The 16,592-nt window shown below is 43.0% G+C and overlaps 1 protein-coding gene across 1 annotated transcript in view; it reads left to right on the top strand.

Annotated features, from left to right (window-relative positions):
* The window catches only part of NCAPG (non-SMC condensin I complex subunit G), a 40,517-nt gene that overhangs the window by 20,488 nt on the left and 3,437 nt on the right, over nucleotides 1-16,592 (top strand). Inside the window, exons 14-19 of the mRNA XM_073342434.1 lie at nucleotides 502-621; nucleotides 2,702-2,941; nucleotides 4,515-4,696; nucleotides 9,238-9,412; nucleotides 9,822-9,983; nucleotides 15,304-15,454. Coding sequence (XP_073198535.1) covers nucleotides 502-621; nucleotides 2,702-2,941; nucleotides 4,515-4,696; nucleotides 9,238-9,412; nucleotides 9,822-9,983; nucleotides 15,304-15,454 — 1,030 coding nt within the window. The remainder of the gene's footprint in view (nucleotides 1-501; nucleotides 622-2,701; nucleotides 2,942-4,514; nucleotides 4,697-9,237; nucleotides 9,413-9,821; nucleotides 9,984-15,303; nucleotides 15,455-16,592) is intronic.

The raw sequence follows: 16,592 nt of genomic DNA, 5'->3' as shown, positions 1-16,592 counted from the left end.
GGAGCTGGATAACTTTTTTTTAACAGTTTTTGTATGTTTGCCTTTTACTTAACCATAAATTATGTGTTTAATTATATTTTGTCTAAAACCTCTCTGCTCTAAACCAAAATATTTTACGGGCCCTTCATAGAGCAATTCTTCTGAATTTATAACTTCGGAATCTTTTTTTTTTTTTTTTTTTTTTTTTTTTGAAACTCATCAGAATATTTGAACTGATATGATGAGTCAATTACTGGAAACCAGTGTTTCACCTTCTAGTGTAGGCTCCATTTATCTCTGTTTACTCTCAAGTCTGAATATTTTGTCTTCAGTTAGCAATGGAATAGAGTCCTACTTTTTGGTTGACTCACTCATTAGGTACAAAAACACACGTGAATATGTTGCACTCTAGGTCTCTTAACGTTAACTTTCTAATAACTGCTTTTCAAACATGTTGTAGCAAGTCTTTTGTTGTTCTAGTATGTACGTTTTAATCACAAAGAATCAAATTATTATTTTTAGATACTTCCTGGAATAACTAATGTCCATCCAGCTGTAAGAAATATGGCAGTTTTATGTTTGGGTTGCTGTGCTCTGCAGAACAAAGACTTTGCCAGTCAACACCTTGCATTGCTGCTACAGGTAAAAATTTTCTTAGTGATAAGAATTGCGTTGTTTGGCTGTGACTTTGTGAATAAAATTGGCCTTGTACTTGTGGCACATAATTCTAAATAAAGTAGTACCGATATAGGATCTCAGCTGTGTTGGTTGAGGATTTAAAAAATAGTGAACAATATATATGTGGCTTACATCCCAACTCTGCCACATACACTTGACTTATGCTGATTGATCTAACTTCTCTCCACCTCAATTTTCCTCACCTGTAAAATGGGGTATTTCAGTATTGTTTACAAGATGCTGAGAAGCTTAATTCGTAATATTTGTGACTTTCTTCTTTTTGTCCTATCTTGGGCATTATGTGAAAAAGAAAGGGTTCTGGCAGCTCTAGGTGGTCTTCTCGGTACTTTTTTTCCCAAACGCAAGTTGCATATGTCCATTGTGTGGAAAATGCTTCATGTTTGGGGCTCTTCTTTTTTCCCCCCGAGTTCAGGGCAGAACAAAAGGAGCTTAAATCAAACCTAAGGGCTCTAGAGCAGAGGTGGGCAATTTGCGGCCCGCAGGACCATCCTGACTGGCCCTTGAGCTCCCAGCTGGGGAAGCTAGCCCCCGGCCCCTCCCTTGCTGTCTCCCCTCCCCCACAGCCTCAGCTCGCTGTGCTGCTGGCGCTCTAGACTGCGTGGCAGTGTGGCTGGCTCCGGCCGGGCATCGCGGCTGCCAGTACTAGTGCTCTTATCAGCATGGTAAGGGGTGGGGAGTGGGGGGGTTGGATAAAGGTCAGGGGATATGGAATAGGGGGGCTGGATAGGCATGGGAGTGTCAGTGGGCAGGAGTGTGGATAGGGGTCAGAGCAGTCAGGGGACCGGGAGCAGGGGGGTTGGATAGGAGTAGCTGGGGGACAAGGAGTGGGGTGGAGGTGGTGAAGTGGTGGATGGGTCAGTGGTTTTTAAGGCGGGCAGTCAGGGGTGGGAAGTGGGATGGGGGCGGGGGCCAGGCTCTTTGGGAAAGCACAGCCTTCCCTACCCAGCCCTCCATACAGTTTCGGAACCCCGATGTGGCCCTCAGGCCAAAAAGTTTGCCCACCCCCACTCTAGAGTCACATGGACCAGAGCAGATGAATTTCTTGAACCGCTGTTTTCTTATTTATAACATTCTTATATATTTATTTGTACTCTAGTAGCATCCAAAGGCCCTCATCAAAATAAGTGACCCATTGTATTAGGTGCTGTATAAACATATTAGGTGTATTAGGTCTTATATAAACATATAGGACAGTATAGTCACTGTCTGAGAGAATTTAGGGTAAAATTTTCAAAAGCCTAAATCCTATTTTTCAAAAGTGATGTAGGTACTTAGGATCCTAAATCCCATTGACTTTCAGTGAGACTTAGACTTCTAAGTCACTATAGAAAATGGAGCTTAAGATGAAGTCACTTTTGAAAATGTTACCCTTAGCTATGTGTGTCTTATTTCAAATTAGACTAACTTATGCAACTATTTGAATTTATTACCCTCCTCCTCCCTGCTGTCCTTCCATTCCATTCCATTACTTGTTGCGTCTTCTTTCAAATTAGACTGTAAACTGTTTGGGACAGGCATTATTGTCTTACATGAATAGTACTCAGCAGAGTGGGGTCCTGATTATGATTTGGGCCTTTGGAAGTTAGCAAAGTCTAAATAAGTTTGATTTTATTATTACATGCTTCCAAAATAGACACAATAGGACAGTAAGAATACATGGGATAAGGCCTCCAATTTGGATCAGGATGACATCCACGATTGAAACAGCTATAAATAGGGCTGCACTGTTTTGGCCTGAACAAAGTAGGCTGATTGCATAGCTGGAGCTGAATGAATAATTTTGTATAGTTCAACCTCAGATTTTATTCCAAACTTGGGTTCATATTTGAGCTCTGCTTTTTCATATTGTTCTAGAGTTTGGGGAGATTCCGCTTAGCTTAGATGGATTGTTGTGTGATCTTTGGGTAACCTCAGTCACTGATTTAGGAGTTAAATATTGTCAGCTCTTTGTTTTTAACAACACTTCTAATTGAGTGATGTACCACAGAACTATACATCTTTTTCCCCCCTTTACAAAATCTAGGTTTTACAAATTGATGATATAAAGGTAAAGCGAAGTGCTTTAAAGGCAGTCTTTGACCAGCTGATGTTATTTGGGATAGAAACATTCAGAGCAAAAAAAGTCAATGATTCTCACAGTGAAGAAACAGAGATTAGAAGTGGAGATATTGAAGAGGAGGAGACTAAAATAAAAGAGTTGGAAGAAGAGACTGCCACTGTTCACAAACTCCTACAACTTCTTTCCAGTTTCTTAGACAGCGAGGTAAGTTATCTATAAAATGCCGTCAGTCTGCTCTTCTACATCTTTTTTGTTACAAAAGTAAAAATTTGTATATAATTGTACATAAGTAACACTTCTGTATGTTTTATATCTTGGATCAGATGCCCAGCGTATTGAGATATTTCAGGAACTGCTTGTAGATTTAAATGTGAATGAAAATTGCATGTGCACTGTTGCATACTGCACAGAAGTCTATAAATAGGGCTGCTGTAACTCCATAGTACTCCTGGTGAAAATATGTGAGACATTCCTTTATGACCCAGATAACTATTTTCCCATTAAAGGTCATTTGGCTAGATCCTCGGGTGGTGTAAATTGGCATAGCTGCATTTAAATCAATAACAACTAGAACAGCTTGTGATAACAAGGATATCTGTGTGACTACAGCAGTATCTATACCAGAACAGACTTATTTAAACACTACTCCAATCCATTTTTATAAACTGTTTTCTGTACTTTGCAAGAGGAGGAAATTACTTCATCACTGTTGGAGTTAAAGCTTCCATTGTGAGTTCACTGGGTCTGGTTTTTGAGTCGTAGTATTCTGTTCCTGTACTTTGCTACCCTCCGACATAACTCATGGCATTAACTAGACAACTCCCCAGGTTTTCAGTGGTTTTGTTTGTTACAATTATATGACCCCAGTGCTTTCTGAAAACCATCAAATTGTGACCTTTGTAAGGGGGGGGAAAAAGAAGGTGTACGTGCCTTCTGATGGATTGTATTCCTCATTATTATTTTCTGTTTTATATCAAATGTTCATTAAGCTACTTTTGGATCTTGGTCACGTTGTGTGATTTGGCTTTTTCAGGATGGTAGCCTTCTTGTAAATAGTCTTAGGATAAATATATTGGGACTTGTCTTGCAAACTGGCTTCTACTTTGGACCTACTTGACTCCTTCCTTCCTTTGGGAAACCGCTCACAAACTTTTTGAAACTCTGTAAGTAGCTGGATAAGGGCAGATATGAAGCCTCATCGATGAGTTTGAACTAAATAAGGAGAAATGGATGCAAACTACTAGTGTATGAGTATTTGGCAACTTCCAAAGAAGTATGATTAACTGCATCTCTGCCATTACTAAAACTGTCAGTCCTACATGCCTTTCATAGCTGTAAAAGAGCAATGAAATGGCAGGATTGTTGTAGCGAAGTTGTGTGTTCTGAAATCCATTTTTTTCACTAGTGAGTGAAAAGCCTTTTTCATTTTTAACTGGGTTGGAAATGGATTGGAATCTAAGAAGTGTGGGGTTTCCTCCCCCCCCCCCGTATGTTAGCTGTAGGTTTCATGATAGAGATTTGAGGCTCCTGAATTCTCTTAGTATGGATTTGGATATCATTTTGCATTTACAGTAACTTAAGTGTCTGGGATATGCTATTTTTAGAGTTTCACTGACACTAAGGATGCAAGTTTGAGCCTGCATTGAGGTTGTCGGTGGTGTAGGTATGCATCCACAATGATGTCAGTGTAAGATTGGGGCTTTATTTTTCAATTAACTAATGTGTATCGGTCAAAGGATTGTAATTCTGTCTCTGATACAGTCTTTCTTTACTTAAGTTTTCAGAACTCAGGACAGAAGCTGCAGAAGGCCTGGCCAAGTTGATGTTCTCTGGGAGATTAATTAGTGCGAAACTTCTTTCTCGTCTCATTTTGTTGTGGTATAATCCCGTGACAGAAGAGGATACTCAACTTAGACACTGTCTGGGAGTTTTCTTCCCTTTATTTGCTTATGCAAATAGGTAGGAGCTTTTAAAAATCTGATGTTGAAATCATACATTGTTTTTTCTTTCTTTTCTAGGTTGTAGTTTTAACTGATTTTGTTCTTGTGATTCCCGTACATTTTGTATGTGGGATGTACTACGTAACTATGATACAGTAGCCTAAGAAAGTAAGGATAGCAGTGTCCAACCTGAGTACTTTAAATTAGATAACTAAATAAGTGGCCTAATTTTTCAGTAGGTCTGAGCACCTGCAGTTCTCATTTACTTCATTGGGAGTAGATGCATCTCAATGACTCTGAAATCGGGGCACATTTAAGTGCCTAACTATGTGTTTAAAGGCTTAATTTACAGCCTCTTAAGAAGGTAAGGTGATCATTTTCATGCTTCCCTCTTGAGAGAGTTAAAATAGTAATAGTGTGTATCTATTTGCACAAGAAGATTCTTTCCATATTTATTCCTTTGCGCTGCATTAGTATATGGCCGTCAACACTGATTGATCGCTCCACTGTTTTGGTTACATCTGCAACATACCTAGAAGTAAAATCCCCACCTCCATTTTTTTAATGGAGCGTTCTTCAATGCTTAGTCAGACAGTCATCCATAGCGATCGTTCGCCATTTGGCCCATTTCCTGCACAATTGCAAAGGCTTGGTGGCCTGAGTGTGCAGCATCAGAACAGACTTGATGAACCCATATAATAGGGGGTCTGCCTCTGGGCCGCCTCTACCCCTCAGTTGGTGGAATTTTATCCCAGATGTTACAAGCCACCCGGAGAACGGTGTTCACTGAAACGTCTTGTGGCATCCTTGTGACTTGTCCGAAAAGCATAAGGCTCCACCTGCGAACAATGGCCCCCATAGTCTGTAGACCCGAACAATCATAAACATCTGCATTACAGATGAAGTCATTCCACTCTATGCCCAGTATACAACATTGACATTTTGTGTGGAAAGCCTCTAGCTTTGTCCAGTCTGCACGGCATAGTGTCCATGTTTCGCAGCCGTACAACAGTATGGGAAGGATACAGCTTGAATAAATCCTGAACTTAGTTGTCATACTAAGATGATGTTGATTCCATATCCATTGTAAACAGCCTATGGCAGATGCTGCGATGCCAATCCAATGGAAATCCTCCGTGTGAGAATTGGAGGAGCTTGTAAGTATAGAACCCAGATAACAAAAGATGGAAACTGTTTCGTTGATCAAAGAGATTGGAGTCGCCGGTGGACCTGGTCCTAAATTTTGCAGTTTTGTCTTTGACCATGAAACATGGAGACTAATCTTATCTGACTCCTCCTCCACATGCTGCAGTGCCTCACGAAACCTATTGGGGCTCTGTACTAAAATAACATCAACAACATAGTCGAGGTCTGTGAGTGAGAAATCACTGATTTCAATGCCGATGGACCTGACGAATGCTGCATTATGAAATCCATTGCCCAACAAAGGAGTGCAGGGGCCAGAATGCAACCCTGCTTAACACCAGATACTGATTTAAAAGGCACTGACATGCGGTTCCCCAGACGAACACGGGGAGTGGTTCCATTATGTAGCTCTCTAATCAAGTCCAGCAGTGTGGTAGGGACACCTACAACTTTTTAAGGCCTTCCATAACACAACACGGTCTACTGAATCAAATGCGGCCTTAAGATCAACATACGCCACGTGCACGGGCTTCCTGAACTCGCGATGTATCTTCGAAAACAAGCAAAGGGCCAAAATGGCGTCTAATATGAACCTGTTCCTCGTAAAATCTGACTGTTGGGAACGATGCTTCCGATGTAGCAAAGGCTCAAGCAAGCAAAACATGCGAAAAACACCTTCCCTAGAACGGAGAGCATGGTGATTGGCCTGTAGCTCTTACATTCATTGCGCGGTCCCTTGCCCTTATAGAGTGAGATCACAATACTGTCCTTCCAGGTGGTTGGCAAGGTTCCAGTTCTCCACACTAGACAAAAGATGGCCAGAAGTGATTCTGCTACAGGATCAATAGTACATTTTAGCAGTTCTGAGTGGATGCCATCAGCACTGGCTGCGTGTCCGTTTTTCAGTTTAGAGATGATACACTTCATCCAGTGTTGGTGCATCAGTACAAATGTCTGGATCTGGAATCACAGTGACTGCCAGATCATCCAGCTCTGAACAAGCGGCAGCTGGAGGATGGTTCAGGACACTGTGATAATGTTCCGCCCAGCGTGAGAGAATGTCGTCATGCGATTTACATGGATGACGTTGGCTGTCGTTCAGGATGCCATTTGTAATGACTACCTCTTGACCGCTGAGGTTGCAAATGGCGTGAAATGCTTCAAGTCACCCCGGCTAAGCCAAATTCGACATCATCTGCCATTTGGTTATAATATGGCTTGCGATTGTGGAGTGCCAGGATGTTAAATTTTCACTTCAGCTGATTACAAGTGTGCTTATCACCATGCTGGCGGGCTGTGGCCTTCAATTTAATAATCTGGAAGGACTTTTCTGATAGCCATGGTCGACGTGCTGGATACCTATGAGCAGCAATTGTCTGCTCAGCAGACGGGTTGAGGGTAGAAGTGAACAGGGACCAGGCAACCTCCACGTCGTCTGGCAGATGAGCTAGAGCCAAGAATCTGTTGCTGACATCAATACAAAACCTGTTGGCTAAACCTGGCACATGGAGTGTGTTGATGTAAAACTTCATCATCATTGCAGAGGATTTACCCTGCTCGTTGGTGCATCAACACCATACGGGCAACCACTAGAAGGTGATATGTGTTCGCTGCGCATTCTGCACCACTGTATGCTCCACAGGAGGCGAAGAGATGCCTATCGCGTGTAATGATGTGGTCCAACTCCTTCTGAGTGACTCCATCATGAGAGATCCATGACATCTGGTATATGCGTTGCCACTTGAACCATGACCCAAGAATGGAAAGAATCTGGGAGGCACAGAATGTAAGCAAGCGGTGAGAGTTATCATTGGGTGTGCTTGAACCATAATGACCAATGACCTGTTCAAATCCAGTTCGTAGGGATCCTGTAACTGCATTTAGGTCACCCAGGATCACGATATCATCATGTGGTGGGACTGTGCATACTAGATGTTCCAATTGATTGTAGAAATGATCTTTAAGTCCACAGATTCCTCTGTCTGCGCATAGATTACTGTGACAGTGAGATAACTATGCCGATGTTTGACATGCAGTTAGGGTTGGAGTGAAATAAATCTTTTCTATTCTTTTGAAATTCCCTTTTATCTCCTTTTATCCTTCTTTTCTTTCCCCTCTCTTAAATCTATAATTTTTACTGCTGCCTGTGAAACTGCTTTGGGAGCTCTCATCCAACTCTTTTATTGAATTTCTGAAGGAAGAGATGATATAAACAGAATTATTTTTACTTGTTTATGCTGCTGAGCACTGCAGCCAGGCATTGAAGTGTCACTGACGGAACACTAGCAGTGGAACTTCAAAAGGAAACAGACAAACTGACCTTAGTGCTCAGCAGCTGTGTAGAGGAAACAGTTGGGCTCCTGTTTTAAATAATTAAATTTGCAGATTCAGGATTTTCAATGCAGGGTATTTGTTTTTGTGGGGCAGAAGGAGGTTGGTGCGGGAGAGGGAAAGGTGAGGTTTAAATAAACCCAACAAAAATGTGGCAGACTTAAACTCTCCTTCCTTTCTCTGCCACGGGAAAAATAGGACTGGCTACTCTTTGAGTGGCAGTTTGTGGCTAGCTAGTATAAAAGCTAAAGTGGGAATATGAAATAGTTACGGCATCCTTTTTTTACAATAAAATGTGAATTTAAAGTTTCTACAAATTGCTACTAAAAGGACAGCTGAATGAATTGGGGATGAGGAGGGGGAAATTGTGGAGGGAAAAACCCTTAATTTCCTATCGCTACTCTGTCAAGAGCAGGAATAAGTCACTTTATTGAGAGGATAATTTTTCACTTAACTTCTGTTGAGTCCAGTATCAAAGTGAAACTAGGATATATGTCTTCAGTGTCCCCCAATCTGGAAAAATGGGCTGACCTCGGTGATTAGTTCTTCTGCATGTGAACAGGTTATCTGGTTTTATTGAGACATGTTCTCTGGTTGCAGTTACATTGGCAAGAGGAGTCTGAAATCTTTATCTTTGAACATTAGTCTTACTGTATATCCCACCAAGTCAAGGTCATTCTTTGTTCCAGAGTCACCACTATTAAAAATGCAATTGCGTATGTGCTATTGTGGCATTGAATGTACCTTCTCTAATAGGAGGGAAATGCTAATGTACTTCCTTGGTTATCATCCCTTTGGATGATCCCTCTGGAGAGTTGCAAACTGGATTCTTCAGGGACCAACAGACACAGAAAGGGTTGTTGGATAAATAACCTGGTTTTAAACTGTTTTAGGGCCTTCTTTCTGATACAGTAAACAGACAGGACCCCTGGTCCATGGTGGACCCCAATCCTTAGGATGGGGTTGGAAGTTTTGGGCCTACTGAGGCCCCACAAAATACTGTGCTAGTTCTGAGATGAGGCTGTGATGAACTTCTGATCACATTTTCACATTGTTTACTAACATTTGACTCTTTTAAAACAGGACTAATCAGGAATGTTTTGAGGAAGCCTTTCTTCCAACTCTGCGCACACTGTTTAATGCTCCTGCATCTTCACCTTTGGCTGAAGTAGATATTGCTAATGTTTCTGAACTGTTAGTGGACCTGACAAGACCAAGTGGACTGAATCCTCAGGCCAAAAGGTCCCAGGATTACCAAGTATGTAGATCATGGCTGACGGGGATGCTACTTTGATGTTTGTGGCTAGAGATTGCATCCCAACAACCCAGCCACTGCTATCACTCTGTGAAGATTTCTCTGTTTGAGGCTCTTGCATAAGAAGGAAGGAAAGAGATTATCCCAAGTGACCTGTCTCTAGCTTGCTGTTTCCTCATGTGGCTAAAGCAACACCACCGTACTTAATTTACCAGCAGCTGTTGTTTGCTCCCTCCTGTGTGTGCGTGCATGTACATAAATTGGTGCACATGCATAAAATGCTGCTTTTTGAGAAATGTAATTTTTTACCATTTAACATAGCTGATCGGGCACTTACATCAGGCACATTACACGGTCTTCTCATGTAAATAACTTTCAACCAGCTTTCAGAATATTCTTATGATTTTTACAGGATTTAACAGTGCATGATAGCTTAGCTGTGAAAATCTGCAATGAGATCTTGATAGACCCAACTGCACCAGATGTTCGTATTTATGCAAAAGCCTTGAGTTCATTGGAACTCAGTAAATATTTCACAAAAGATCTTCTGGTCCTACTTGAGGAGATCCTTGAGGTAGGTAGTATACAAATAAATTGTTACATTGCTCTTGGTACCTTTTTTAATAGCTAAAAATTCAGTATTCTAGTAGTATTCCATAGTTTATTTTTTACTTATTTAACAAAGAATCTGTGTTTAACTTAATACTAATCAGGATGGAATTATTTTTGTTTTAATCAGGATATTTATATTTTAAACTGTGGGCTGAGGTCACTATGAACTATGTTGTTAAAATACATTGAACCATTTCAACCAGTGCAATAAGTTGAAGCTACATGGCATGTTTTTCATGTGTCATCACAGTAAGATTCATGATAGATGTGCTGCACCTTATTTTATCACATGTAAATAAAATTGAAGATAGTCCTTTACATCTTGGACCATAGAATAGAATCATAGACGATTAGGAAGAGACCTCAGAGTCATCTAGTCCAACCCCTTCTCAAAACAGGGCCAGCCCCAACTAAATTATCCCAGCCAGGGCTTTGTCAAGCTGGGCCTTAAAAACCTCTAAAGATGGAGATTCCATCACCTCCCTAGGTAACCCATTCCAGTGCTTCACCACCCTCCTAGTGAAATATGTTTTCCTAATATCCAACCTAGACCTCCCACACTGCAACTTGAGATCATTGCTCCTTGTTCTATCATCTGCCACCACTGAGAACAGCTTAGCTCCATCCTCTTTGGATCCCTCCCTCTTTCAGGTAGTTGAAGGCTGCTATCAAATCCCCCCTCACTCTTCTCTTCTGCAGATTAAAGAAGCCCGGTTCCCTCAGCCTCTCCTCATAAATCATGTGCCGCAGCCCCCTAATCATTTTTGTTGCCCTCCGCTGGGCTCTGTCCAATTTGTCCACATCCTTTCTGTAGTGGGGGGCCCAAAACTGGACGCAATACTCCAGATGTGGCCTCACCAGTGCCGAATAGAGGGGAATAATCACTTCCCTGGATCTGCTAGCGATGGTCCTACTAATGCAACCCAATATGCAGTTAGCCTTCTTGGCAATAAGGGTACATTGTTGACTCATATCCAGCTTTTTGTTCTCTGTAATCCCTAGGTCCTTTTCTGCAGAACTGCCGCTTAGCCAGTCAGTCTCCAGCCTGTAGCAGTGCATGGGATTCTTCCATCCGAAGTGCAGGAGTCTGCACTTATCCTTGTTGAACCTCATCAGATTTCTTTTAGCCCAGTCATCCAGTTTGTTTAGGTCACTCTGGCCCCTATCCCTACCCTCCAGTACATCTACCTCTCCTCCCCGCTTAGTGTCATCCGCGAACTTGCTGAGGGTGCAGTCCATCCCATCATCCAGATCATTAGTGAAGATGTTGAACAAAACTGGCCCCAGGACAGACCCCTGGGGCACTCTGCTTGATACTGGCTGCCAAGTAGACATCGAACCATTAATCATACTTTTTTAACTTGCTGGCAAGAATACTGTGGGAGACTGTATCAAAAGCTTTGCTAAAGTCAAGATATATCACACCCACCACTTTCCCCATATCCACAGAGCCAGTTATCTCATCATAGAATGCAATAAGGTTGGTTAGGCGTGATTTGCCCTTGGTGAATCCATGTTGACTGCTCCTGATCACCTTCCTCTCCTCCAAGTGCTTCAAAATGGATTCCTTGAGGACCTGCTCCATGTTTTTTTCCAGGGACTGAAGTAAGGCTGGCCTGTCTGTAGTTCCCTGGATTCTCCTTCTTCCCTTTTTTAAAGGCACCATGTTTGCCTTTTTCCAATTGTCTGAGACCTTGAGTTTTCAAAGATAATGGCCAATGGCTCTGCAGTCACACCAGCCAACTCCCTCAGCATCCTCGGATGCATTAGATCCGGCCCCAAGGACTTGTGCGTGTCCAGCTTTTCTAAATAGTCCTTAACCTGTTTCACCACTGAGGGCTGCTCACCTCCCCATACTGCGCTGCCCAGTGCAGCAGTCTGGCAGCTGACCTTGTCTGTGAAGACCAAGGCAAAAAAAAACATTGAGTATTTCAGCTTTTTCCACATCATCTGTCACTAGGTTGCCTCCCCCATTCAGTAAGGAGGAATGCACCTCCCCCACACTTTCCTGACCTCCTCCTTGTTGCTAACATACCTGTAGAAACCCTTCTTGTTACCCTTCACATCCCTTGCTAGCTGCAACTCCAGTTGTGCTTTGGCCTTCCTGATTACATCCCTGCATGCTCGAGCAATATTTTTATACTCCTCCCTAGTCATCTGTCCAAGTTTCCAGTTCTTGTAAGCTTCCTTTTTGTGTTTAAGCTCACCAAAGGTTTCTCTGTTAAGCCAAGCTGGTTGCCTGCCATATTTGCTATTCTTTCTGTGCATCGGGATGGTTTGTTCCTGCACACTCAATAAGGATTCTTTAAAATACAGCCAGGTCTCCTGGACTCCTTTCCCCCTCATGTTGTTCTCCCAGGGGATCCTGCCCATCAGTGCCCTGAGGGAGTAAAAGTCTGCTTTTCTGAAGTCCGGGATCCATATTCTGCTGCTCTCCTTTCTTCCTTTTGTCAGGATCCTGAACTCAACCATCTCATGATCACTGCTGCTCAGGTTGCCACCCATTTCTACTTCTCCTACCAATTCTTCCCTGTTTGTGAGCAGCAGGTCAAGAGGAGCACGGCCCCTAGTTAGTTCCAGCTACTGCTGTTAACCAAATCTCAGTATTTGCAGCTGAATGTAGAGTTGGACCTTATCTTTATTCAGTCCTTCCTCAGCTGAATGCTTATGTGCATGCTTAGCATTAGGTCTCTTAGGCAGTGGGGAAAGAGTACAGTTTGAGCTGAGATGGAGAGGTATTGGAAGACTGCTACAGATAGCTAAAAGAATAGCAGAGAAAACTTGCATCAACCATGGTCCAAGTGGATGGAGGGTTAGAAGAATACTGTGCTATACATGCAGAAGAGTTGAGAGGGACACAAGGTCGATAAGTCCATACCTGGATTTAACAAAAGTGGTAATTTTGAACTCAGTCCTGAAGTGAATGTGGAGCCTATGGACTCTTTTAAGGATGTGGCCTGAGGAGGGTGTGTGTGTGTGTGTGTGTGAGTGTAGGGCAATAACTTCTGCATGCGTTGGAGTCTAGAGAGCTTCGGCTGTTTATCTGATTCTTCTCTATTGATTTTAAAGCTAGTTGTAGTAGCTAGCTTGGTAGTTTTAATTCTAACTTACAGTTTAAGCATAGTTTGACAAGTGTAGTAAGAAATGACATTCTTCCATGTTTAGAATGGCATAAAAATGAAATATATAACCTAATGTGTTGAATCCTCTTACTGCGCCAACAAAGTGCATTTCAGGCACTTATACCTAGTAATGAGAATTAATTTGCCTTCGAGTGGTGTTTGGACTATTGTGGTATTACACTATTACCTGTGTCTAATGGGGTGGGATGGCCCTTTTAAGGGATGTGGGCTTAGCCCAGGGGTGAGCAAACTTTTTGGCCTGAGGGTCACATCTGGCTATGGAAATTGTATGGGGGGCCATGAATGCTCACAAAACTGGGGTGCATGAGGGGGTGAGGGCTCCAGCTGGGGGTGCGGGCTCTGAGGTGGGGCCAGAAATGAATTCAGGGTGTGGCAAGGGGTTCTAGGCTGGGGTAGGGGGTTGAGGTGTGTGAGGGCTCCAGCTGGGGGTGCAGGCTCTGGGGTGGGGTTGAGGGTGCTCCAGGCTGGGACTGAGGCGTTTGGAGGGCAGGAGGGGGATCAGGGCAGGGGTGCGGGTGGGGGGCAGGGTCTGGGCGGCGCTTACCTCAAGCAACTCCCAGAAGCAGCGACATGTCCCCCGTCCGTCTCCTACGTGGCGGCATGGCCAAGCGGTTCTGCGTGCTGCCCTGTCCGCAGGCACCATCTCTGCAGCTCCCAGTGGCTGTGATTCCCAGCCAATGGGAGCTGCGGGGGAGGCTCTTGGGTCGGGGGCGACGTGTGGAGCCCCCTGGCTGCTCCTACGTGTGGGAGCTGGAGCAGGGACATGCCACTGCTTCCAGAAGCTGCATGGAGCGGGGCAAGCCCTCAATCCCACTTCCTGGCTGGAGCACCGGAGCGGGCCAAGCCCTGGATCCCGCTCCCTGGTGGGAGCTGAAGTGCTAGATTAAAGTGCCTGAAGGGCCGGATGTGGCCTCTGGGCCGTAGTTTGCCCACCCCAGCTTAGCCCCACCTGTTACTAACTAGGTGCCTTCCAGGTAGAGGGTTTGAGATAGGGGGTTTGAGGTCAGTAGGTCACCTGGTCCTTAGATAAAAGGCCAGCAAGCAGGAAGTCTTTTCCAGAAGACCATGATCAGGGAACAGTGTGGGAGGGGCTCTCTACACCAGCTAGGTGGAAGATCTGGCTGGAGATATCTGCTGTGGCAGAAGCCTTTTGAGGAAGAGGCTTTAGGAAGGGCTAGGCATCAGGACCTGGTTTACCTGTTTTGTTTTGAGTTGAACTGTTTGGATTTTGAAAAATAAACCCATCCTAGAAGAAAGCGACTGCTATTCTATTGCTGTTGGCAGCTTTATTTGACACACTGGTTGGTGAGTTGGCCCCCTTCTTATACCACAGTACAGCAAAGTGATGGAACCTTCTGGAAGCCCTGCCCATTGTAGTCCCTGCACTTCTTCCTACCCCTGAAGCTCTAAATGTTCCAAAGGTGAGGGTATAAAAGGGGCTAGGGTGCCCAACTGCCTCATTTCCTTCCAACACAGGTTATATGCAGACCTGGAACCTTTACTGGGTCTTAATAGCAGAAAACATTTATACTCTTAGTACCTTGTACATTGTAGTTTTTACCAAATAAATTGGGGATTTTAGGTTGGAGCTCTCGTATGGTCACAGAGCTGTGACGGGATTCAAAATGGTCCAGGCCTTTATATGGTCTCCTCTGAAATGTTCAGAGCAGCACAGGTGCCTTGAGGCATTGCTTTCAAAGGGTCCAGTAGCTTGCTGCACTGCCGATACACCTTCCAATAGTGTGAATGGGCAGGGACTCATCTCGAAGAATTCAGATGATTGATCAGTAGCCTTCCTTTTATTTCGGCCACTAATTCTAAAATGAACAAAGGTTTAATGCTGGTGACCTAAATAGTCTTTTTATTCTTCATCTACATTGCTACGTAATGACCTTGGTTTTTAAACTGATCCACCCTGTTGTTTCCTAAATAATTCGCCTTGTCTGTTAGTATCCATAACTTAGAGTGTTTTATCGCCATACAAAATATGGTACTAGTTGCATTTACTATAGTGAAGGGTACCTGATTCTCAGATATAGAAATACCAGCATTTTGTGGATAATCCTATATTAGAAGATATGTAGAAACTGAGCTGTTGCAGAATTAAGCAATATTAATATGAAACATTTCTACCCACAGAAGGTCAAAGATAAGTTGTGTCAAAGAGCGATTGAGAAATTCAAGATGAATTTGAATTTAAGCAAAGGAAATTATTTCGACAAAGACCGCTCAGAAGTAGAACAGGAAACTGTCACCACAACATCTGAGCATGTTAATCCAAATGAGGAAGGTAATGTACTGAAAGTATGGCTAACAGGAGAGTAAATGAGTCCCTGAATGCAGGCGGGGTGGGGAGTGTATATATATTTTTTACATAGAAACATAAAGGTTTTCTCTTTACTATGCAGAGTTTTAAAGTAACAAAAATATAAGTTGTACATTCTTACCCTTTTGAAAAAGTATTGCAATGTTGGACTAATCTATCTTTTGATTTTTTTTCCTAGCTTTTTCCTAGTTTCTCTACTGTTTTTCCCTTTCATTTTCCATATTCCTCTTGTGTTAAGTATTGCCACACGTTTCTCCATCATCGATTCTCTCCACAGTCTCTTCACAAATAAATGTTACACTAACCAGATGGGCTTTCTTCAGCAGATTTGAATAGTCACTTACCTCTTGAATACTAGTGTCTACTAATTAGCCTGGAAACCTACTGAGTTGAAAAGTTTTCACTAGTTTTCAAGTTCTTCTTTCCTTTGCTTGCTTGTTGGACTTGAGTACTTTTCATATCTGTAGTTTTTCTCAAAAGAGATTTCTTATGTTTTTCAGACTAATTTTTATTGTAGTGATATGTTAGCCGTGATGCCTCTTCTCAGTGTTAGCTTATACATCTGGAGCTAGACTTTGCACTTGTAGTTGTGCAGCAAGAAGCTAGCCATCCTCTGTACCATTTAGGCAGCAAGGGACCACTTGCAGTTCCTGTGCTATCAGTAACTCAGATCTGTTAGCACCCCTTCGGACAAGGAGTTTAGAAATCCTTCCAGGAACTGGTCTTGATCAGTTTCCTATCTAAATAGCTAAGCAACTTTCTTAAGCTGACTTGAAGACCACTCAGTTGGCTCTTCCTTTCTGCTTCTTTATTAGTGGCTTACTTCAGGGCCTGAACTCCATCATTTCAGAGTACTAAGCTCCAGGAGTCATAGCTCAGTGGGGCTGATAGATTAAAATAAATTTAATTCAGAGATGAATCACAAAATATGTATAACAATTTCAGCTGTTTTCATCTTTGCATATTCATAGTAGGGGGAGCTGGTAGTGATTCGTTTGTTTAGGTTGTGCGCCCTCGCCTCTCTCCTCCAGCTGTGGGATAACAGCCTTTGCCTACTGTTGGCTCATAGTTGGTTTTCTTTCCAGTGTGAAGTTCCGTCAAA

This window comes from Lepidochelys kempii, chromosome 4 (genome assembly GCF_965140265.1).
Source record: "Lepidochelys kempii isolate rLepKem1 chromosome 4, rLepKem1.hap2, whole genome shotgun sequence".
Classification (NCBI taxonomy): domain Eukaryota; kingdom Metazoa; phylum Chordata; order Testudines; family Cheloniidae; genus Lepidochelys; species Lepidochelys kempii.
This window is presented reverse-complemented; position numbering and strand designations above follow the sequence as displayed.